Source organism: Corythoichthys intestinalis, chromosome 19 (genome assembly GCF_030265065.1).
Source record: "Corythoichthys intestinalis isolate RoL2023-P3 chromosome 19, ASM3026506v1, whole genome shotgun sequence".
NCBI classification, from domain to species: Eukaryota; Metazoa; Chordata; class Actinopteri; order Syngnathiformes; family Syngnathidae; genus Corythoichthys; species Corythoichthys intestinalis.
Window position 1 is genome coordinate 3,839,109 of NC_080413.1, and position 25,608 is coordinate 3,864,716.

Here is a 25,608-nt window from a genome sequence, read left to right on the forward strand (position 1 = left end):
TTAAAAATGGATCTGACTGAAAATCTCTCATTTAAAACAATTATAAACTTCATAATAAAATTTCAGTCTTGAATTTTCATATTAAACTCAATTTTACGGCTTGTCATTAAATGTATTATGAGATGATATGATGTATTGATGAGAAAAATCTGATCCGAAAATTTACATTCAATTGATCAGACAGGAAACATCACAAAGATTGTTCAACTTGAAATAAAATTTCACATTACAAAATAATCTCAATACAAACTTGTCATTTTAAGTTTTTTTATTATTCATATTCATAATCACAACAAGTCAAACATTACAGTACCCAACCCCCCCCCCCCCCCCCCCACCACCACTCAAAAAAATGGACTAAGTGCCATCTTCCCGCTCATATTTTGAAGTGTCAGAATGAAATTCCTCTTTGGCAGTTCTACTAAGCTGCCATTGGCTCACAAAGCAAGCTTTCCGTGCCTTGGATTTCTTTCCCACTGACCGCACTTTTGGCTTTTTTCTACATTTGACGGTAATGCCCACTGCTTTTTGTTTTTTTTGACGGGAAAGGAACGTTATGAATTCTCTGACTCGGCTTCAATTTCATGTGTAAAAAGTTAGAGCAAAAACAAAGTAGCTGTTTTGGAGTGCCGCGAGTGTCCGTCCAGTCTTCTCAGCTACATTTGCAAGATTTGACGATCATGTTGGAAAGCTGCTCTACTTTGGGGGTGCGTCCGGAGTAGTAGAGGATGGTGAGGGGCTCCAGGTCTTGGGGGACGCAGCACGGAGAAGCCGATGCCTCGGGGTTCAGAGTGTTGTACAGGCTCAGCAACTGGACACGCCGAAAGCAAACACTTATCGTCAAATGAAACATAATGAAAAATTGATTATGCTAATGTTAGGGTTGTTCCGATCATGTTTTTTTGCTCCCGATCCGATCCCGATCGTTTTAGTTTGAGTATGTGCCGATCCCGATATTTCCTGATCCGATTTCTTTTTTTTTTTTTGCTCCCGATTGAATTCCAATCATTCCCGATAATTATTTCCGATCATATACATTTTGGCAATGCATTAAGAAAAAATGAATAAAACTCGGACGAATATATACATTCAACATACAGTACATAAGTACTGTATTTGTTTATTATGACAATAAATCCTCAAGATGTCATTTACATTATTAACATTCTTTCTGTGAGAGTGATCCACGGATAGAAAGACTTGTAATTCTTAAAGGATAAATGTGACTTTGTATATTGTGACTAAATATTGCCATCTAGTGTATTTGTTGAGCTTTCAATAAATGGTACTGTAGCCATTTAACTGTTCTGCCCAAATGCATGATGGGAAATGCAACCATGACTATGCGTAGCGGCACAAATTGATATATCTTCTCTGCGTTGGGAAGTAACATAGGGTGTTAAGGAAAAGATCAACCACTATGGTTCTTCCCCACATTGCTTCCTACGACATTTCTAATTGTGGAGAGAGGGATTTTAAGGCTTTAGCCAATTAAAAAGGGCTCCAAAGACTGCCAAAATTCTCTCTACTCATTTTATGTTGCCTGTTAGCTCTATATATAGGTAAAACGGCGCCATTACAGATTGAACGCGACAATGCGTGAGTGGGTCGTGCAGCGCATGCGTTAATTGCATTAAATATTTTAATGTAATTAATTTTTAAAAAATTAATTACCGCCGTTAACGCGATAAGTTTGATAGCCCTACTTTAAGCCAAAACTAAAGACTCTGGATGAATGTAAGACATTTTGTCTGTAACGTTAACTACAATTAGAAAACGATTTAATTAAAATATATATGTATTAAAAAAAGGATGTCCGATATTTTTTTGCCGATTACGATACTTTGAAAATGACGTGATCCGACCTGATCGATCGGGATGCCGATCGATCGGGACATCTAGTATGTTAACGTTACATTATAACGTGAAAATTAATACATTTAAGTGTGAAATTGATCACGTAAGAAAATTATCAATTTGTTGACATCACATTAGACATTAAAACGGTAACGTCATGTTATAACCTGAAACTGCTAACTTACCATGTAAAACTTGTGTTATGACGTGAAACTAGGGCTGTCCAAAATTATCGCGTTAATGGGCGGTAATTAATTTTTTAAATTGATCACGTTAAAATATTTGACGCAATTAACGCACATGCCCCGCTCAAACAGATTAAAATGACAGCAGTGTAATGTCCGCTTGTTACTTGTTTTACGGTGTTTGGCGCCCTCTGCTGGCGCTAGGGTTGAAATGATTTTATGCGTTTCAGCATAATGAGTGAGCATAGTGGAATTATTGACATCAACAATGGCGAGTCAGTTTTAAACATCAGTTTTGACAGCAGGTGGCAGCAGAGGGTGACTGTCTCCCCCAGGGGAGGAGTGGTGGCCAAATGAAGCTTCTTGAAGCAATGAAACTTTGTAGCCAATTGGTTCAAAGCTTCATGGTGGTTCACGTAATCTTATGACAGTCGTATGATGCCGATATCGAATTAAGTTAATATCTTTTCGTGTAAGTATCCCATAATACAGTGAGGACAGTTGCGGCTTATAGTTGAGTGCGGCTTATCTATGAACAAATGCGGTTTTCGTGTCAAATTTGGTGGGTGGCGGCTTACGGTCAGGTGCGCCTTGTTGTGCGAAAATTACGGTAATTGTCCAAAAAATCGACCGTTGCAGCCCTAATTTGTTCAAATTTGACTGGTAAAGTGTTTGTATGTATTACATTTTGCTAGCATTTCTTACTAGAGGCGTGCGAAATTTCCGATTCTGAGATTATTCGCGATTCGACCGCGGAAGATTCGAGAACGATTAACAAAATCCCAAATTCCGATTATTGAATTATACCTGGTAAACCAGACCTAAAACACAGCGCAGTCTTCGGTACGCAATGAGGAACGGACCGAGAGTAAATATCATGTTCAACTCATGGCGCTAGATAACAAAAAAAAAAACAATAATACCTGACTGCGGCCGACAGCTGCTTCTAACAACGCTCAGTTGCTAGTTGCTACAAACATACGGCCACATACGGCTATAGTAGATATCACATATATGTAGAACTAAATGCAAAATGACAGACGACAGCGCCGGTAGAACATGTAAAAAGAACTAGATGCAAAATGACAGCCTTGCCATTTTGTAGTTGCCGCGTTGTTAACAGCCGCCATTAGACTTCTCGAGAAGGCTCTGTTGTAGCGAACCTAATTAACCTTTTATCTAAAATACTCCTAAATCGGAAAAATCTTGATTCCATCTTTAAATGATGAAACAGTTTTAAAACTTTGACATGTCAAAAGTAGACAGAAGGGAAATTATGGAATAACGGGAGAATTTTAACAACTTTATCGGTTGATTCACATCATTAAATTAATTGAATGTAGTTTACAGCTGCTGATACAGAATGGGACTTGAGTATTACAGTGCCTTGCAAAAGTGATCGGCCCCCTTGAATCTTGCAACCTTTCGCCACATTTCAGGCTTCAAACATAAAGATATGAAATTTAATTTTTTTGTCAAGAATCAACAACAAGTGGGACACAATCGTGAAGTGGAACAACATTTATTGGATAATTTAAACTTTTTTAACAAATAAAAAACTGAAAAGTGGGGCGTGCAATATTATTCGGCCCCTTTACTTTCAGTGCAGCAAACTCACTCCAGAAGTTCAGTGAGGATCTCTGAATGATCCAATGTTGTCCTAAATGACCGATGATGATAAATAGAATCCACCGGTGTGTAATCAAGTCTCCGTATAAATGCACCTGCTCTGTGATAGTCTCAGGGTTCTGTTTAAAGTGCAGAGAGCATTATGAAAACCAAGGAACACACCAGGCAGGTCCGAGATACTCTTGTGGAGAAGTTTAAAGCCGGATTTGGATACAAAAAGATTTCCCAAGCTTTAAACATCTCAAGGAGCACTGTGCAAGCCATCATATTGAAATGGAAGGAGCATCAGACCACTGCAAATCTACCAAGACCCGGCCGTCCTTCCAAACTTTCTTCTCAAACAAGGAGAAAACTGATCAGAGATGCAGCCAAGAGGCCCATGATCACTCTGGATGAACTGCAGAGATCTACAGCTGAGGTGGGAGAGTCTGTCCATAGGACAACAATCAGTCGTACACTGCACAAATCTGGCCTTTATGGAAGAGTGGCAAGAAGAAAGCCATTTCTCAAAGATATCCATAAAAAGTCTCGTTTAAAATTTGTCACAAGCCACCTGGGAGACACACCAAACATGTGGAAGAAGGTGCTCTGGTCAGATGAAACCAAAATTGAACTTTCTGGCCACAATGCAAAACGATATGTTTGGCGTAAAAGCAACACAGCTCATCACCCTGAACACACCATCCCCACTGTCAAACATGGAGGTGGCAGCATCATGGTTTGGGCCTGCTTTTCTTCAGCAGGGACAGGGAAGATGGTTAAAATTGACGGGAAGATGGATGCAGCCAAATACAGGAACATTCTGGAAGAAAACCTGTTGGTATCTGCACAAGACCTGAGACTGGGACGGAGATTTATCTTCCAACAGGACAATGATCCAAAACATAAAGCCAAACCTACAATGGAATGGTTCAAAAATAAACGTATCCAGGTGTTAGAATGGCCAAGTCAAAGTCCAGACCTGAATCCAATGGAGAATCTGTGGAACGAGCTGAAGACTGCTGTTCACAAACACTCTCCATCCAACCTCACTGAGCTCGAGCTGTTTTGCAAGGAAGAATGGGCAAGAATGTCAGTCTCTCGATGTGCAAAACTGATAGAAACATACCCCAAGCGACTTGCAGCTGTAATTGGAGCAAAAGGTGGCGCTACAAAGTATTAACGCAAGGGGGCCAAATAATATTGCACGCCCCACTTTTCAGTTTTTTATTTGTTAAAAAAGTTTAAATTATCCAATAAATGTTGTTCCACTTCACGATTGTGTCCCACTTGTTGTTGATTCTTGACAAAAAATTAAAATTTTATATCTTTATGTTTGAAGCCTGAAATGTGGCGAAAGGTTGCAAGGTTCAAGGGGGCCGAATACTTTTGCAAGGCACTGTATATGTACTGTTTTAAACTGTTAACATGATACTGAAATATTACTTTGGTTTGGCCTGAGAGGATTTTTGAACAATTTTGAAACTAATGTACAAAACATTAAAAGCGGGGGGGGGGATAACATCAATAATCGTTTTATAATCGAATCGGAGCCTCTTAATCGTAATCGAATCGTTAGGTGCCAAAAGACTCCCACCTCTATTTCTTACCGAGCTGTGCGGTGTGTCGGAGCTTCTCAAGTAGGGGCAAGGCCCGGAACAGTAGTTAGCGTCGTAACCGCTAGGCTCGTGGATCCACTTCCAGTCCAAGTCACGCCGGAAGTCTATGTGCAGCCGGCGAACGCAGCAGCTCTCCTCCGTGTTTCTGCGAGAAATCGGAATCAGTTTGTTGGTTTTCGTGCAAACGCTTACGTTTTCACATTCTTACGAGAAGCAGTAGTTGGTGTCCAGCGCTCTTTTACGTCGGTGCGGGGACTTTGAATCCAGGCGATGAGGTGGGATCATCATTAGTATTAAGTGAGGCAGGTTCTGTTCCTTGTTCCTCTTCAGGTGGCTGAGGTCCAATCGATTTTGCTCATCTTCGCCGTCCACGCCTTTGTCGGTCAAACAAAGCGAGAGTGTTACCTAGCTTTTTTTCGTCTTATGAACTGCGAGTAAATATCTGACTCGGATACCTTTAAACTTGACGTCCAGAACCTCGTTCTCGTTATCTATGATGTCCCCGTTTGGGCCGAAGGTGTGGCAAGGACAGTGCACGCTAACTTCCAAACCCAGATTACGCCCTGGTGTCAAATCGTGCAAAAGTTAGGACAATCAAAGACTATTTTGACGGCGAGAGATTTTGTCCTCACCTCTGTTCATCAGCCATTCCCGCACCGTGTCAGTTACATCGAAGGAAACCCAATCGGAAGTGCCTTTGGTTAGTACGTTCTTGGCGCTGATGTAGCGTTGCTTTCTTATGTGTTCGTTAGGTCGAATAATCTAACAACAACAAAAACAAAATGTTACGGTCTAGGAGTGGGAACCTCTTAGTACCTCACGATAAGATACGATTTGCGATACAAAGCTCACGATAACGATGATCTGACGATATGGCGATACAACGATTATTGATACATTCATCAGGAAATCATTCTAGGATATTCTACAAAAAAACTAATAAACAGAAAACCGTAATGCGCATAATGCAAACAATGATCCAAATGAGGGATGGCTAGCTTGACTTGGATATTCCTTGTGAAGGCTGGCCTGACTGCAGGAGTTTTGCAAGTTAGCAAGCTCACACAGCTTAATGTTATGCTAACTCTGATGCAGGTTGGACTTTCAGAAGCAAAATTAGTGGCTTTTCCCCCACCTACACAACAATGACGTCTTTTTACTAGGGCTGTCATAATTATCGCGTTAACGGGCGGTAATGAATTTTTAAAATTATAACGCACATGCCCCGCTCAAACAGATTAACAATAGCACAGTGCAATGCCAACCTTTTACTTATATTTTTGGGAGTTTTGTCGCCCTCTGCTGGCGCTTCGGTGCGACTGATTTTATGGGCTTAAGCACACATGAGCATTGTGTAATTATTGACATCAACAATGGCGGGCTACTAGTTTATTTCTTGATTGAAAATTTTACTAATTTTATTAAAACGAAAACATTAAGAGGGGTTTTAATATAAAATTTCTATAACTTGTACTAACATTTATCTTTTAAGAACTACAAGTCTTTCTATCCATGGATCGCTTTAACAGAATATTAATAATATTAATGCAATCTTGTTGATTTATTGTTGTAATAAACAAATACAGTACTAATGTACCGTATGTTGAATGTATATATCCGCCTTGTGTCTTATCTTTCCAGTCCAACAATAATTTACAGAAAAATATGGCATATTTTATGGATGGTTTGAATTGCGATTAATTACAATTAATTTTTAAGCTGTGATTAACTCGATTAAAAATTTTAATCGTTTGATAGCCCTAATATATTTATTAGGGCTGTCAAAATTATCGCGTTAACGGGCGCACATGCCCTGCTCAGACAGACTAAAATGACAGTACACTGTCATGTCCACTTGTTACATGTTTTTTGGTGTTTGGCGCCCTCTGCTGGCGTTTGGGTCCTACTGATTTTATGGGTTCGTACCATGAGTGAGCATGTAATTATTGAAATCAACAATGGCGGGCTACTAGTTTATTTTTTGATGGAAAATTTTACAAATTAAAACGAAAACATTAAGAGGGGTTTTAATATAAAATTTCTATAACTTGTACTAACATTTATCTTTTAAGAACTACAAGTCTTTCTATCCATGGATCGCTTTAACAGAATGTTAATAATGTTAATGCCATCTTGATTTATTGTTATAATAAACACAGTACTTATGTACCGTATGTTGAATGTATATATCCATCTTGTGTCTTATCTTTCCATTCCAACAATAATTTACAGAAAAATATGGCATATTTTATAGATGGTTTGAATTGCGATTATTAACGATTAATTAATTTTTAAGCTGTAATTAACTCGACTAAAATCGTTTGACAGCCCTACTTTTTACATGACTTACAGTGGCTGCTACTGGCCGAAAAAAAACTTCCCTCTTCTTCGAACAGGGCGGAGGAGGCCGCATTTTGTCGACATGAATCTGTCTGGGCTATGTGAGTGTGCTTGTGTGTCTGTGTAGCGGGAGGGGGGTCAAGTCATCAACCAATCAAATTTTGAAGCATTTGAAGGGGGGAAAAAAATGGACCGGCACATTGAAGAAGTGAAAAGGGATAAATGGAAGCGTGAACATAATAGGGCTGCAGCTATCAAATATTTTAGTAATCGAAATCGACTGAAAATTCTATCAATTATTCGAGTAATCGGATAAAACCAATATATTTTTAGGTGAAGAGCCATTATAAATATACATGAGAAAACAAGACATTTCATTTAATCTTGAACCATTTTCAGTCAATCAATGTCTTTATTTTCGATGTATATTGTTGAAAACAGCCAACAATTGCATCTCAGATGTAACCAGAAAAAAAAAAAGACTAATTCACTGCTTTCACTCAAAAAACCTTTAGATCTTATTAAAAAAAGTATATATATATTCCTAAAAATGCCGTTACACTTGATAACACACATCAATTAAAAGTTAGGATTTTTTCCCAAGGGTTTCAATTGAATTTCTATTTGTGTCAAGCCATTTTTAAGTTCTAGTTAAGTTTAAGTTAGTCTAAACTGTAAGTCCTGATAGGATTTTGAGTTTTTGCAGGTTTCAAAATAAATGTATGATACAGGCTGTATTGGAGCACATTAGGGACCAGTGCTACTTGGTGTTTTATCCAGCAATGACTACTGAGCTAAAATTGACAGTTAGCATTATTGAGTTTTTATTTTACACCCTCATCACTCCACAATGCTATGTTATGTTAAAGCCTGTATGTAAGACACGTTAGCCACGCATCAACAGTGATCATAATGAATAGAAACTTAGCCCTTTGCAGGGCTAACGTTACGTGAGGTAGTGACAGTAATGTTAATCTTATTTATTAGCGCTTAGCGCCCTACTGCTTTAAGATGGCGGCTGTTTACCAACGCTGCCCAGACGCGGCCGAGTCTGTTATTTCGCATCTAGTTCAACATACATGTGATCTCTATGAGACTCATTAGACGCTACCTGCTACCAACGTAGCCTCATACGGGCTAGTATTTAGCAACGTCGGCGTCGTTTGTAGCGGCTGTCGGCTGCAGTAAGTTTTTTTTTTTTTTTTTTTGCTTCTTCCTCTACACACGTGACATCAACGCGTTGTCCCGCATTAAAAGTAGTCCGAGCAAAACATGATGCTTAGAGCTGTCAGAATAAATGATTACTCGAGGTGAATAAAATTACTCGGATCAGTTTTTAAACTCGAGTTGCTCGAGTACTCGTTTCAGCTCTAGAACATAATGAAAATAATTAACTTAATAATGGTAGGGTCTATTCTATTTTTACAACATATGGGAGGACAATCTAAATGACCTATATAACTGAACTAATTATATAATGCAAATAAGGTTGCTTAAAAGTTGGTGGGGACAATTTGAGCATCCTGAAAAGGTTGGTAGTGTGATGTCCCTACCATCTCTATGCAACATTATGCCCTTGTTGTCACACCCCTAGTGATGACACTGTTTCAAGAGAGTAAAATGAAGCTATGTTTCCTGGTTGTGTTGATACTGAAAAATGAATTCCTTGTGTGCCTTTTTGTTTGTAAGCTAAGTCCACCTGGAGACAATTAGAGTATGTTTTGATGCAAAAGACATACGGGACGGTCACCCGAGAACGCAAAAACGACGGGCTCGCAGCGTACAAACGAGCTGGCCCGTTTTCACGAACTTAGCGTCTGCTAACCATCACCGTCCATTGGCTTCGACGGGTGCCCGTTTGTCACGAAAGAAGCCGTCTGACTGAAGACAATCTGTTCGGTATTATGAAGTAATTACCTTTGGACCGGTCGCTCATGTTGAGGACATTCAAAGCGAATAACAGGGACTTAATGACATTTCCTTGGACAGGCGTGTTACATAAATCCGCTTGGCGAACGAGAGCGTAGTTTTTAGATTTCAGTCTTAAATATCAAGTATTTAGTGAAAGATTGAGAGAAGCGGACTTCCAGACACGCTTCTGCTCAAACTCAATTGCGCAAAAAAGCACCCAGCCCGGGTAACAGTACCTTTACGCACCTGGTAGAGCTCAATACGCTGTTCGTTGCGTCTGGCGCTCGGGTTGGGAACCCGCAGGGCTCGGAATTCAGCCCGGAAGAGGTTGGTGGCGTTCCTTTCCATGGTTGAGACGTTGAAGCGGAAAACTTTGGATGTGATACCTTTCGGGCAGTAGGACAGGTCGTCTGCAAAAGTGGGGTAATGCCTTAGCTACACTCAAACCACAACATTTGGTAATAAAACAGATCCAGCTCAAAAGTCCCTTTAAAGCGCAGGTTTGACAAAAACACATAATGACAAGACTTTCGGTGAGGAAAAAAAACACTGCTCAAAAATAGAAGTGGAACTTAAGTAACACATTGTTGATAGGAGCGAATGAATGAAATCTTTTTATGAAATACTTTCTTTCCATAGTTGAATTTGTTGACAACAAAATACACAAAAATTATTAATGAAAATCAAATGTATTAATCCATGGAGGTCTGGGTTGGAGTCCATCCATCCATCCATCCATCCATCCATCCATCCATCCATCCATCCATCCATCCATCCATCCATCCATCCATCCATCCATCCATCCATCCATCCATCCATCCATCCATCCATCCATCCATCCATCCATCCATCCATCCATCCATCCATCCAGAGTCGGGTCACAGGGGCAGCAGCTTTAGCAGGAAAGCCCAGACTTCCTTCTCCCCAGCCACTTCAACCAGCTTCTCTGGCAGGATCCCAGCCGAGACGCATACATGCCTGGAACACCTCTCCAAGGAAGCGTCCAGGAGGCATCCGAACATGCCCGAGCCACCTCAGATGGCTTCTATAAATGCGGAGGAGGAGCAGTTCGTTTGCAAGTCCTTCCCGGGTTACCGAGCTTCTCACTCTATCTCTGTGTGAGAGCCCGGACACCATGCGTAGATAACTTATTTTGGCTGCTTGCATCGGGGATGTAGTTCTTTCAGTCACGACCCACAGCTTGTGACCATTGGTAAGTGTAGGAACGGAGATCATCTGGTAAATCGAGAGCTTCGCCTTTTGGCTCAGGTCCTTTTTCACCACAACGGACCGGTGCAGAGTCCGGTTCACTGCAGAGGCTGCACCGATCCGCCTGTCGATCTCCCGCTGTCTCCTACCCTTACTTATCAACAAGACCCCAAGATACTTGAACTCCTCCACTTGGGGCAGGATCTCATCCCCGACCCGGAGAGGGCACGCCACCCTTTTCCGACTGAGAACCGTGCTGATCTTCATCCCGACCGCTTCACATTCGGCTGCGAACCGCTCCAGTGAGAGTTTGAGATCACAGCTTGATGAAGCCAACAGCACAAAATAGTCTGCAAAAAGCAGAGATGCAATGCTTTTGCCACCAAACCGGACCCCCTCAATGCTTCAGCAGCACCTAGAAATTCTGTCCATAAAGGTTATGAACAGAATCGTTAACTCAAAAATGAAATTGGAAAAACGGACTACAGGCCTGATCCAACTTTGCTATGATGTCCTTTAAACAAGTCAAAATGAGGCTGAATAGTGTGTGTGGCCTCCGCATGCCTGTATGACGGCATGCTTTTGACCAGGGCATCACTGAGCCCCTGAACAATCTGAGGAGCAACCTGGCGGCGCCAGATGGACATAAACATAATGTCCCACAGGTGTTCTATTGGATTTAGGTCACGCGAACGAGGGGCCAGTTAATGTTATTAATTCCTTCTTCCTTGACTGTTTGAATACTCCAGCCACATGACTTGTCGTGGACCAGGAAGAACCCAGGTCCCTCTGCACAAGCGTAGCTTATGACAATGGGTCCAAGATTTCATTCATTAGCTGTCAGGGTGCCATAATGTAACCTGTATAGGTCTGTGTGATATGCTTCCCCTAACCATCACTGACCCACCACCACACCGGTCATGCTGAATGATCGGTGAAGAGCACAGAGCCAGTGGCTTAGTTGCATATTCTGGCGGTCTACGGCAATCGATATGCCAATCGAGCTCTACGATAATGGGCAGTGAGCACGGGGCTCACTACAGGATGTCAGGCCCTCAGGCCATCCTCATGGAGCCTGTCTCTGATTGTTTGATCAGAAACACTCACACCAGTGGCCTGCTGCAGGTCATTTTGGAGGGCTCTGGTAGTGCTTATCCAGTTCCTCCTTGAACAAAGGAGCGGATACCGATCCTGCTGAGGGTTTAAGGACCTTCTACTGCCCTGTCCAGCTCTCCTTGAGTAACTACCCATCTGCTGGAATCTCCTACTAACCTCCAGTTTGCTCGTCAGACTGTCCTGCAGCTCACTGGTGCAGTAATCCAGACCTAGGAGGAGAGCCATCAGGAGCATCCCCAGGTGTTGTAGGGAGGTCATACAGGCACGCGGAAGCCACACACATTACTGAGCCTCATTTTGATTTGTTTAAAGGACATTACTTCAAAGTTGGACCAGTGAACCACCTTTCCAATCGTACGTGAATGAGCTCAGCTCCTGTACTCATCTATGCATAAAGTGAGAAACACAGCTGAGGCTACAGAAGGAAGTCACCCCAAAGATAGTAGTAAAAAGAGTGGACACTTAACTGTATAAAAAACCAGGACCTACACGATGCATTTCAGACTAACTAGCTAGCAGGAGCTAAGTAGCAGCGTTATTTTAAAGACGGAATGTAACTTTTGAACGCAAAACAACAAAGGACGGACGTGCGCAGAGTCTGTAGTGTGCAAGCCAGGTTTCCATTTGTCAAACACAGGACTTTCTGCTGTTAGCTGGGGGCTGGAGCCAACTAACTGTTATATAAATATTATTAGGGCTGTCAAACGATTAAAATTTTTAATCGAGTTAATCACAGCTTAAGAATTAATTAATCGTAATTAATCGCAATTCAAACCATCTATAAAATATACCATATTTTTCTGTAAATTATTGTTGGAATGGAAAGATAAGACACAAGACTGATATATACATTCAACATACTGTACATAAGTAATGTATTTGTTTATTATAACAATAAATCAACAAGATGGCATTAACATTATTAACATTCTGGTAAAGCGATCAATGGATAGAAAGACCTGTAGTTCTTAAAAGATAAATGTTAGTACAAGTTATAGAAGTTTTATATTAGAACCCCTCTTAATGTTTTTGTTTTATTAAAATTTGTAAAATTTTCAATCAAAAAATAAACTAGTAGCTCGCCATTGTTGATGTCAATAATTACATGCTCACTCATGGTACTAACCCATAAAATCAGTTGGATCCAAACGCCAGCAGAGGGCGCCAAACACCAAAAAACATGTAACAAATGGACATTACAGTGTACTGTCATTTTAGTCTGTTTGAGCGGGGCATGTGCGTTAATTGCGTCAAATATTTTAACGTGATTAATTTTAAAAAATTAAATGCCGCCCGTTAACGCGATAACTTTGACAGCCCTAATAAATACACTAATAAATACATTAGGGCTGTCAAACGATTAAAATTTTTAATCGAGTTAATCACAGATTAAAAATTAATCGTAATTAATCGCAATTTAAGCCATCTATAAAATATGCCATATTTTTCTGTAAATTATTGTTGGAATGGAAAGATAAGACACAAGGCGGATACGTATATACATTCAACATACTGTACATCAGTACTGTATTTGTTTATTATAACAATAAATCAAGATTGCATTAACATTATTAACATTCTGTTAAAGCGATCCGTGGATAGAAAGATTTGTAGTTCTTAAAAAATAAATGTTAGTACAAGTTATAGAAATTTTATATTAGAACCCCTCTTAATGTTTTCGTTTTAATAAAATTTGTAAAATTTTCAAACAAAAAAATAAACTAGTAGCTCGCCATTGTTGATGTCAATAGTTACACAATGCTAATGGTGCTGAAACCCATAAAATCATTCGCACACAAGCGCCAGCAGAGGGCGACAAAACACCAAAAAAACACAAGTAACAAATGGACATGACACTGTGCTGTCATTTTAATCTGTTTGAGCGGGGAATGTATGTTAAATGCATCAAATATTTTAACGTGATTAATTTAAAAAATTAATTACCGCCCATTAACGCGATAATTTTGACAGCCCTAAAATATACTGTATATGCGTATATCTAAATACGCACTTTCTTGAAAAACCTTCTTGTGTCCAGACTTCATCCATCTATTCACGCTCTGTTCTGTGTGTGTCAAAGATACACACACACACACACCCTGAAGCCCCCCTAAAATAAGCCTAATGACACCATTGGTAAATTTGAAGCCAAGACTGGTGTGTAACAAACTAAACAATGATTGACACATTTGTGCCTTTGATCGCAGAGCTACCAAGCTTCTCTGGCAAGATCAAAGCTACAAACCTGTCAATCATTGTTAGCTATAAGTACCATATGCAAGCTGGACACTTTGGCCGCACTGCTTAGCAGGAAAAACGGTGAGAGGCAGTGGTGTTGTACGAGCATAAAAAAGAAAAACGGAAATCATTTTTTAAAATTAAAATACCCGATCCTTTTTACCCGATTCCGATCCTCTGAAAAATGATGCAATCGCCTTGATTTCAGATCACGCGATCATATCAGGACCTCCATTGCTATTACTGTCATTATTTTGCTAAATTTAAAGTGCATGCGACACGAAAAAGCATGTTTATTTCATAATACACATGGTATTTTATGCTCCTGAATGATATGGACCGCTTGGATGTGTGTGGAAGCGATCGCTATATTTATTTAGTTTTTTTAATCCCGCGCCATGAAAATGAGTGACTTCCGGCTTCGGTCTTGCATTGAGGAGGAGGGCGCTGTGCCGTGTACGGGTGAAGGTGTCCTCTTCACTAAACAGCCGTACTGTTGTGTATGAGGACTAAGGATTCAGCTGATTTTGCGGATTAATATTATATTATTTTTCGCATCACGCCAGCCAAACGGCTGCAGAAAAATCTTGCTTTATGAGGGAGAGTCGTGTGCACCTTTTTGGAGTTTCAAAAGGTTCCCATTCACCGTGGATATTGGCCAAAACAAGCCCTACTACTGTGGGACCATTGGACTTACGAGGAAGTGAGTAAACATCATGTTTTGTGTTATGTCAAATACGAATACAGCGATTACAAAGTAAACACTACAAACTTTCTTTAAATAAAGGACTACTTACGTTTGATCATTGATAGGCATATAAAAAGCTCTCCTCAAGCACATTAGCTGCACGTTTGCTGCACAACAACTGCAGCCGCCCTCCTCCGGGGAACTGTAAATTGCTCTCCGCCGGGCGGGTTGCCGATCCGTGAAGACAATCGACAACCCAGTCGTCATGTCAAATAATCCGGGCTAGTTATGTGTGATTTTCCGCTTCGAAGACTTTGAAACATCACTCGGTTCGGGTTAGCGTGTCGGCTAGCTGTCACGCCTCTTGGTTTGTTTACATTCTCCGAAGCCCGGGAAGGGAAATGACACATGTCCGATTTAAGTGTCATAAAGTATCGTTCGGGAGGTGCGACAGTAAAGGTGAAGTCGACAGTTTTGACCATTATGGAGTAATTTTGCCATGTCGTCCTGAATAAGTGCATTTTTATTATTTCATATTCCATTTAGCACAAGACTGTTATTTATCATGAACATGCCATTTATTTAGCAATTGGGGAAAATACTTGGATAAAAAGAATATCCTGTGAAAATATTGGAGTAGAGAGACTGAAACAATGACATTTTGCGGCTCTCTTCGTCGCGGTTTCCTCGTTCTGAATAATTCCCCCTCAATGGGCTGAAAAGTAAAACCGATGAGCCCAGTCTCCCACTGACGTCATCCACCTGTTGGGGACGCTCGAGCCCTATAATGATAGGCGTGGCTAACCGGCAGATTAAAAGACTAATTCCTCATCATCTGCGCTTTGCTAAATTGTTGTATATAGTCGAATCATCTCAAAATATGATTCTAATTCACATAATAATGCTTTTTAAGACTTTTTTTTTCTCCTGTCGTATGCTCTTTAAGTCGGAAAAAAAACATTTTAAATATCTCAAAATGATGAACTCTTCTCACACTGACATTGACGGTGATAGATGTCCAATTCTATCAGACGTTTGGACGTCTATTGCCGTCAATGACACTGAAACTAGTTTATCTCATTGCGTGTGGGCGGTGGTAATGAGTCATGTGTGAAAGCTTTGTTGGATGCCGTCGTAGTCATGACAGAACACAGGAAGGGAAGTAACCGGCACCGGTGATCCATCTGTGCGGGCTAAGCACGGAGGTCCTTTCATCATGTTGCTCTTCCTGTCCGCTTTTTCCCACCCTCGCTCCCTCCCCCTAAAGGCATCATCGTGTGTCGACGGTGACCGCACAGGAAATTGGAAAATCTGGAATTAGTGTGTAACAGGAGAACGGCGGCGCTCGCTGCCGCTTTATCAGGCACATTTGCGCAATCTAATGATGGATTTGCATGGAGTTTCGGATCCCATTCAGGTTCTTATTACTTGATTTGATCAGATTAGTATGAGAGCTTCCGGATGTATTATTAAGTGCAGTCAAAACACAGTTAATTCAACATTTTTAAAAAAGTACTTATTTTATTTAAAAAAATACTGTTGTTCCAATACTTTTTGCTAGCTTTCAAGTAGAATATACACTCACGGCCACTTTACTGGGTACACCTGTCCAACTGCTCGTTAACACTTAATTTCTAATCAGCCAATCACATATCGGCAAGTCAGTGCATTTAGGCATGTAGACATGGTTTAAGACAATCTCCTGCAGTTCAAACCGAGCATCAGTATGGGGAAGAAAAGTGACTTTGAACGTGGCATGGTTGTTGGTGCCAGAAGGGCTGGTCTGAGTATTTCAGAAACTGCTGATCTACTGGGATTTTCACGCACAACCATCTCTAGGGTTTACAGAGAATGTTCCGTAAAAGAAAAAATATCCAGTGAGCGGCAGTTCTGTGGGTGGAAATGCCTTGTTGATCCCAGAGGTCAGAGGAGAGTGGCCAGACTGGTTTGAGCTGATAGAAAGGCAACAGTGACTCAAATAACCACCCGTTACAACCAAGGTAGGCAGAAGAGCATCTCTGAACGCACAGTACGTCGAACTCTGACGCTACAGCGGCAGACAACCACGCCGGGTGCCACTCCTTTCAGCTAAGAACAGGAAACTGAGGCTACAATTTGCACAAGCTCATCGAAATTGGACAATAGAAGATTGGAAAAACGCTGCCTGGTCTGATGAGACATTCGGATGGTAGGGTCAGAATTTGGTGTCAACAACATGAAACCATGGATCCATCCTGCCTTGTAGCAACAGTTCAGGCTGGTGGTGGTGGTGTAATGGTGTGGGGAATATTTTCTTGGCACTCCCTTGGTACCAATTGAGCATCGTTGGAATGCCACAGCCTACCTGAGTATTGTTGCTGACCATGTCCATCCCTTTATGACCACAATGTACCCAACTTCTGATGGCTACTTTCAGCAGGATAATGCGCCATGTCATAAAGCTGGAATCATCTCAGACTGGTTTCTTGAACATGACAATGAGTTCACAGTACTCAAATGGCCTCCACAGTCACCAGATCTCAATCCAATAGAGCATCTTTGGGATGTGGTGGAACAGGAGATTCGCATCATGGATGTGCAGCCGACAAATCTGCACCAATTGTGTGATACCTTCATGTTAATATGGACCAAACTCTCTGAGGAATGCTTCCAGCACCTTGTTGAATCTATGCCACGAAGAATTGAGGCAGTTCTGAAGGCAAAAGGGGGTCCAACCAGCATGGTGTACCTAATAAAAGTGGCCGGTGAGTGAACATTAGCAATGCATATTAGCGTAAATCTGTCGTGTTATGCTGCATTTTAAATTAGAAGAGCATTAATTCCGTGAAAGTATGCATGGCAATTGAACAATATTAAATTAAAAAGTTTGGCTATGACTATAGCATTAGTGAATACAAATGTACTCAATAAATAGACACTTGTTATTTTAGCTTGTCACTAACAACAATTTTAGGTACATGTGCAGATGCAATACAAAAGTCCTTATATACGTGAAAGTTGATTTTACTGAGAAAAAGAAAATTTGTGCAAATTCTTGGCAAACTTTAGGCCAGACAAAAATATTGTAAATACATCTTACTGCTGTCACTTAAAGTATCTTACATACTTTTAAAACCGTCAGGGCCACCAGAATGCTCCAACCACTGGCCTGTTGGGGCTAGTCAAAATAACGTGTCGATTTAAAATCTTATTTCTCTTTAAGTCCCAGTGGTTCCGTAATTTGATGACGTCTCGCTATCCCGATCAAAGACAACCTTACAGTCTACGCAACCAGCCTTTGCTCTCAATGGGGCGTAAACACACCTCGCTCATTGGCTCCCATGTGAACGCGCGCAGCCTAATTGAAACCTTATTGTCAGTATCTCATTACCCACCGAACGTTATACTAAAAGAATACATGATTCTGAAACCTCCAGTACCCGGCTAAGCACCGGGCATAGATTTCACTATCAGTTGATGAAACAGCTAAACAGGCATTACGCCAAGGTTTCCCGTAGCGGGCCGGGCCAGGCAGAGCGTCGTGGAAGCTTTCACACACGCAGCGTCTTAATGCCAGATTTAGGTGGAAAGTTTTAGTGCGCTCAAGCAGGCAGGAGTGTTTCAAGAGGGATTTGATCGAGGATTCGAGGCAATTATGATATAAAATAGCACTTTGCATGCACTTTGAAACGTGAAAAAATGAATGGAAAAAATTAGCATAACTTTAGCTTGAAATATTTACGTAAAATGAATGATAATGGCCTGTTTTTTTTTTTTTTCTTTTAACCAAGAATCTAGATAGTTTTACGTTCATATCTATCGAAATTTCGGGATTTACACATTTATTTACAAGAATTTTCAACTTGAAAATCTCTGTTTTGTGATGGCTGCCATGTTGGATTTTGTATCCATACACAATAGCGTAACTTTACATCCAAATAATCAGGTAGTTTTCGGCAAATGGCCCGTTTCATGGCAAAAAAAAAATTAAATAAAAAAATAGTGATTTAGACATTTTAGTGTCCATACCAAAAAAAAAATCGGCTTTTACATGTTTTATTTTATTAAACATTTCAATCTAAAAATGACGAGGGCAAGATAGCTGGCAAGATGTGCTGAGGAAATAGTGACATTGGTATTCAACCTAAATAAGTTGTGATTACAGATAGAAAAATGCAAAATTTGCTTTTGTTGAATCAAATTAAGATGATTATGCATGCTTTCCTCAAGTATCAAGTTTCTGATGTGAAAATTGAGTGATTTATTAGCCGTTGAAAACTTGCAGTTAATAAAAACAAAATTAGGTCGCTATTTTGGGCAAAAACTTATATGTTAAATATTGCTATTGATCCTGAAAATATAGGTTATTATCTCTACATTTGGTGATTTTTGTGTATCTAGCGTGAAATCTGAGACTTTAATAGCCATTTTAAGTTTTCTTATACTTATATCAAAAATAATTACCGTATTTTTTGGACTATAAGTAGCACCTCAGTATAAGTCATACCAGCCCAAAAATGCGAAATGAAGAGAAAAAAAAAACATGAGTCACACTGAAGTATAAGTCGCATTTTGGGGGGAATTTTACTCGATAAAATCGAACAAATAGAACAGATGTCATCTTGAAAGGCAATTTAAAATAAAAATACAATAGAGAACAACATGCTGAATAAGTGTACAGTATGATAATGTTACATGATACATGAACAACGAAATGCGAAGTGGCCGGTATGTTAACGTAACATAGCTATTAAGAGTTATTCAGATAACTATAGCATAAAGAACATGCTAACAAGTTTACCAATAGGGCTGTCCCAAACGACTAATTTTCTCCCGATTAGTCAGCCGACTATTTTTACGATTAGTCAACTAATCTAATAATTAAAAAAAATATTTTTTTTTACTAATTTAGCAATCACATTTTTGTTGACGCTTATCAATCCACTAAAACCATTTTAGAAAACTTAAATTATTTATTAAAGTACAAATAAACACGTAAATAACAATAATAAAAAATAAACAATGAGTTCAAATGCTGATAGAATTAACTATTGCAAAAGAATGGAATGTAAACAGATTCAGAATACTGACTTCGCCTTTCCATCATGATTCAAAACAATTCTTAAAAAAACACCTAGCATTAATATTATAGTATAGTACTATATATAATAATCATAATAATTATTCATTGCCAATCAGATTTTTCATAAAGTGTGTCGTTTTAAAGGTATTCTTAGTGTAGAATCTGAATTCTGAAGTATGAGGGATTAACTCCAGAAATCGTTATTTATATGACGAACATGACATGCTTTTATTTTGAAATGTTCACTGGAAGTACGTTCGCTAAACAGCTAACTTTAGGGTTGTTCCGATCATGTTTTTTTTGCTCCCGATCCAATCCTGATCGTTTTAGTTTGAGTATCTGCCGATCCCGATATTTCCCGATCCGATTGCTTTTTTTTGCTCCCAATTCAATTCCAATCATTTCCGATAATTTTTCCCGAACATATACATTTTGGCAATGCATTAAGAAAAAAATGAATAAAACTCGGACAAATATATACATTCAACATACAGTACATAAGTACTGTATTTGTTTATTATGACAATAAATCCTCAAGATGGCATTTACATTATTAATATTCTTTCTGTGAGAGGGATCCACGGATAGAACTTCGTATGACTTTGTATATTGTGACTAAATATTGCCATCTAGCATATTTGTTGAGCTTTCAGTAAATGATATTGTAGCCATGCCCAAATGCATGATGGGAAGTGGAACCATGACTGTGCGTAGTGCTACCAATTGATATATCTTCTCTGCGTTGGGAAATAACATAAGGTGTTAAGAAAAAGATCAATTGCTACCTTGCTTCCCCACATTGCTTCCCATGACATTTCTAATCGTAGGGAGAGGGATTGTAAGGCTTTAGCCAATTAAAAAAAGGCTCCAAAGGCTGCCAAAATTCACTGTACTCATTTTACGCTGCCTTTTATCTCTCTATATAGGTAAGACGGCGCCATTACAGATTGAGCGCGACAATGCGTGAGTGGGTCGTGCAGCGCATGCATTAGTTGCGTTAAATATTTTAAGGTGATACATTTTTTAAAAATTAATTACCGCCGTTATTGGGATAAATTTGATCACCCTACCTTAAGCCTAAACTAAAGACTCTGGATGAGTGTAACATATTATGTCTGTAACGTTAATTACAATTAGAAAACGATTTGATTAAAAAATATATACAGTATATATATTTTTTCCGATTCCGATACTTTGAAAATGACGTGATCGGGATGATGATCGATCGGGACATCTCTAGCTAACTTCAGCCTGACACTCAGCAAAAAAAGCACTTTTTGTCATTCCATGTAGTGTCATAATAGATTTTTTCCCCCATTTTTTTCGTTTGCAAATGCTGTTAACCAGCGATTTTTCATGTTTGAAGTGTCACCTTTTGACCGCAAGTTTGCTTTCACGAGACGACTGCCAATGTTTTATAGCAGGCTAAAGTAGGTTGCCCCCCCCTCCCCCCCATCCATTCACCTCAGTGTAGCATTGCTAACGTTACAGTGTTTAATATAGATGTCTTTTTTTATTTTGTATGTCTGAACTTTAATTCTACAGCGTGTTGATAAGAGAAAGGAACTGGAGTTTCATATGCCATCAGCACGCACGCACCAATGTATGCACGCAGTCACGCGCGCAGCCGTGAAAATTACCGCCCTCATTTTTTTTTTGCCGTGCGATAAATGGACTCAAATGCATATCGCGACAGGCTTAGCAACTTCAATAAAACATGTCGTTAGTTAGTTAGATGGACTTACAAACTGGGTGACGGCGCTTTAGGTGATTATTCACGGCCGACGTGCAGCCAAGCTTGGCATTGAAGAGACAGGACACAAGCGTGTACCCTCCTTTGTTTCTTTGAAATAAGTCAATGTTTTGGACACTCTGGTGCGCTTTTTTTGGCTTTGTGCCGCTTTCCCCACTTGCATACAGAGCGTCCAACATTCTGAACTTTCCACGCATATATTTTTTTAACCCTTCATTCACCGTCGACGGGATGTTGTGCTCGTCGACGGATTCACGTCATCGAGGACGTCGACTATGTCGACTAGTCGGGACAGCTCTATTTACCAAACCATCCGTGTCTCTCCAAAACACCAAAATAACATGTGAAATGATATAATATTGTGTTAATAATTTCACGCATAAATTGCTCCAGAGTATAAGTCACACCCCCAACCAAACTATGAAAAAAACTGTGACTTGTAGTCCGAAAAATACGGTAATCGGGATTTTATTAGGGAAATGTTTTGAATTTTTTGATACCGCTGCTCATGGAGACTCGAATATGCCTAAAGGAGGTGCCTGTTTTGGTTTTAGGTCGATAGTGGCTTTGGTTTTGAAAATATTTCAATTTGAAAATTTTTGAAAATAGGCCCCCTTCGGAGTGGTCCAGCACCTCGTTTCCCATCGACTGATAGTGAAGTCTATGCACCGGGGGGAAAAAAAGACCACTCAAGAAAGAGAATCAACTGAGGAGTTGAAAGCAAAATCCAATATGAAAAGAAAAGGGAGAAAAAGTTTCAGCCCCATTGGCGAGACCACTGGAATTGGCTTGGCTAAGATGAGACAAGAAACGAGACTTATTGTGAGGTGTGTAGATCAATGCCAATATATGCAGACGAGTAAGTTATACTTCAGCCTAAATGTACAAATGCACAGTCCCTACCCAAAACCTGCTGATTCGACAAAAAACATGATCGTTGTCCTTTTTTTCTTTGCTAACTTGTGGTGTCACGAAATATTTGAACTATATTTCGGAATTTTTCATCACTATTCCACACCACTTATATTTCTATTTTGACTGCCTTAGCGACACTTCAACAACATGAAGTATAAATGCAGATCAGTACAAAAGTCCCTCCAAAAAAGTGCTGATTTGACCAAAAAAACAATGTCCTTTGTATGTCAATTTAAGGTGGAACAAAGTATATTAAATACATCTCGGTGTTACTCCTTCAAACAATAATAACCATGATTGACTAAGTATGCATGATGTTCTTGAAACTCACTGCTCTCTGTGGGCCCGTAGACCATGTTGAACTTGTAAATCTCCTTGGCGTAGTACTCAGTTTGCGTATTCTCGGCGCCGCACATCTCCTGCCGTTGTCGCCCGAGCTCTTCCAGAAGTTCTCGAGTGCTGTTGTACAAAGCGCGCACTTGGTGGGGTACCTTAGCGGGACCCTGAGCGACCGGGGGGCTGCTCAGCCGCAGTTTGCTGAGAATCTGACCTCGGATGGCCTCCACCCGCTTCCTCTTGACGTGGTCCATGTCCACGGTGGCGCAGGTGGATAGCGGGGAACTGAGCGTGGCGCAGTGGAGCAGCAGCAGCGCGCACAGCAACGCTTTGCACGCCTGCATCCTCGAACCGGGATCCTTTAGAAAAGTCCCCACCTGAGAAATCCGCGTGTTTTCAGGCCCATTCAGACTAAGTCCGCTTTCAAAATCAGGGAAAAGTTTACATGCTTGTGTTGGATAGTCCACCAGTGAGTGATCTCGGTGTGAAATGAGATTTGGGGTTTTTATTGGAGCCCACACGCACCGTGCTGTGACGTTGGAGGAGGGTCCCCCCCCACCCTCCGCTCCCACCCCCACGAGCAGACAACCACTGTGAGTCAGACACGTGAGAGGAGCTTTTGTTTTTCTATTTGGAGCAGATTAGTCACTTTGTTGCTATTCCTAGAGCTCGTATTTCCTTACTATTATCATGTTTTTCCCTGGAAAGTGGACAAAATGAGCTGATGCTGGATGCATAGGCCGTCTTTGGCGCCCTCGTGTGGACTTTTTGGAAATTGGGCCGTTTATCAAATGTCAGTTGTTTTTTAACTAGGAAAATGACACTGTACTATTGGACTTTTTAAAAATCTTGATATAAGTTGTGCTTCATGATGAATTCATTGTGAATCTTTAGTTGCTTTTGTCTGAGCCACAAGGGGTCAGTATAAATGTTGAACAAACAAGATAAAAAATTTTTTTTTTTCTTCCGGATGCGTTTCTTCCCAGCAAAAAAACATTTGACCCACCAACACAGCTCATACACTAAAATGACCGGAAATCTCATGTGATGTAGGCTTTCTTTAGTTTGAATCCACAAAAATGACTGTTTTTGGGGAGGAAAAAGTGAAATTTCAAAACGCTACTTGCCCTACATTTTTTCACCCAAATAACATCATTTATACAGTACATTAAAAAAAAAATTCAGGTCGCTGAGGGGCAAAAACGTTTTATTCAGTTTTTGCTAAAAGCGTACGGTTCGAAATTTGCCAAAAACATACCCATTCATTTCTAATGGGCAAAAATTCCCATTGATTTCCAATGGACCTATTCGCCATTTATTATAATAGCACAAAATCTTCCATTCACTCATATTGAATTCAAAGCCAAGTGACTCAACAGTAAGTGGCTCTGGAAAGTTCCCAAATGAATAAGAAGTGACCATGAAATGTACCCAAAGAAACAGGAAGTGACCCGATATTTCCAGGAAGTGACCTTGGAATGCCTCAAAATCAATGGGAAGTGACCCTCAAATGTTCTCAAATCAACAGGAAGTGACCCTGAAATGCCCCAAAATCACCAGGAAGTGACCCAACATCTACAGGAAGTGACCCTGGAATGCCTCAATACAGTGGTAGGTTTTCATATTTTAATGAGGATAGTATGCAAACAATGACAGAAGGGGGAAAATTAAGTAAGAACCATCACATTTAATATTTTATGTCCCCGCCTTTTGCAGAAATAACTTCAACCAGACGCTTCCTGTAGCTGCAGATCAGTCTGGCATATCGATCAGGACTAATCTTGACCCATTCTTCTCTACAAAACTGCTGTAGTTCAGTCAGATTCCTGGGATTTCTGGCATGAATCTCTGTCTTTAGGTCATGCCACAGCATCTCAATAGGGTTCAAGTCTGGACTTTGACTTGGCCACTCCGGAACATGTATTTTGTTCTTCTGAAACTTACTTCTGTGTTTTGGATCATTGTCTTGTTGCAGCAGCCATCCCCTTTTAGTTTCAACTGTCTGACAGATGGCATCAGGTTTTCCTGCATAACTTTTAAAATTTATTATTCCACTAATAATTGCAAGTTGTCCAGGCCCTGAGGGAGCAAAACTGCCCCAAATCATGATGCTCCCTCCACCATGCTTCACGGTGGGGATGTGGTGTTGATGTTGGTGAGCTGTTCCATTTTTCCTCCACACATGACGTTTTGTGTTACTCCCAAACAATTCAACTTTGGTTTCATCAGTCCACAAAATATTTTGCCAAAACTTCTATGGAGGGTCCAAGTGCCTCTTTGCGAACATTAAGCAATGGCTTCCTCCGTGGAGTTCTCCCATGAAACTCATTCTTGGCCATAGCTTTACATATAGTTGATGTGTGCACAGAGATATTGGACTGTGTCAGTGATTTCTGTAAGTCTTTAGCAGACACTCTAGTTTTTTTTTTTTTTTTTTTTTTTTTTTTTTTTTTAACCTCTCTGAGTATTCTGTGCTGAACTCTTGGTGTCATCTTTGGTGGACGGCCACTCCTTGAGAGAGAAGCAACAGTGCCAAACTCTCTCCATTTGTAGACAACTTCTCTGACTGTCGATTGATAAACATCCAGACTTTTAGAGACGGTTTGGTATCCTTTCCCAGCTTTCCATCAACAATCTTGATCGCAGGTCCTCAGACAGCTCTTTTGACCGAGCCATGACGCACATCAGACAATGCTTCTCATCGAGACAATTCTTACCAGGTGTGTGTTTTATAGTGGGCAGGGCAGCTTTAAACCACTCATGAGTGATTG

The 25,608-nt window shown here is 40.2% G+C and overlaps 1 protein-coding gene across 2 annotated transcripts; it reads right to left on the minus strand.

Annotated features, from left to right (window-relative positions):
* Positions 1-349: 349 nt before the first annotated feature.
* Positions 350-23,314, minus strand: LOC130907199 (transforming growth factor beta-3 proprotein-like). Of its 2 annotated transcripts, none has more exons than XM_057822007.1 (7): positions 22,833-23,314; positions 9,767-9,930; positions 5,902-6,031; positions 5,725-5,832; positions 5,478-5,643; positions 5,261-5,414; positions 350-811 (listed from the first exon to the last, which is right to left on the minus strand). In XM_057822007.1, the coding sequence occupies exons 1-7, from the start codon at positions 23,179-23,181 to the stop codon at positions 653-655; spliced, it is 1,230 nt and encodes a 409-aa protein (XP_057677990.1). In that variant the 5' UTR covers positions 23,182-23,314; the 3' UTR covers positions 350-652. The 2 variants fall into 2 exon arrangements, with proteins under 2 accessions (XP_057677990.1, XP_057677989.1); XM_057822006.1 differs by having other exon boundaries at positions 5,248-5,414.
* Positions 23,315-25,608: the final 2,294 nt, after the last annotated feature.

What these genes read in the sequence shown, in the direction of transcription:
- LOC130907199 (XM_057822006.1), bottom strand. Translation starts at nt 23,181, where the DNA reads ATGCAGGCGTGCAAAGCGTTGCTGTGCGCGCTGCTGCTGCTCCACTGC. An exon ending in AGCGTATTGAGCTCTACCAG is followed by an intron (nt 6,032 to 9,766) that starts GTGCGTAAAGGT and finishes TGTTGTTGTTAG; the next exon opens with ATTATTCGACCTAACGAACA. An exon ending in GACACCAACTACTGCTTCTC is followed by an intron (nt 5,415 to 5,477) that starts GTAAGAATGTGA and finishes GATTTCTCGCAG; the next exon opens with AAACACGGAGGAGAGCTGCT.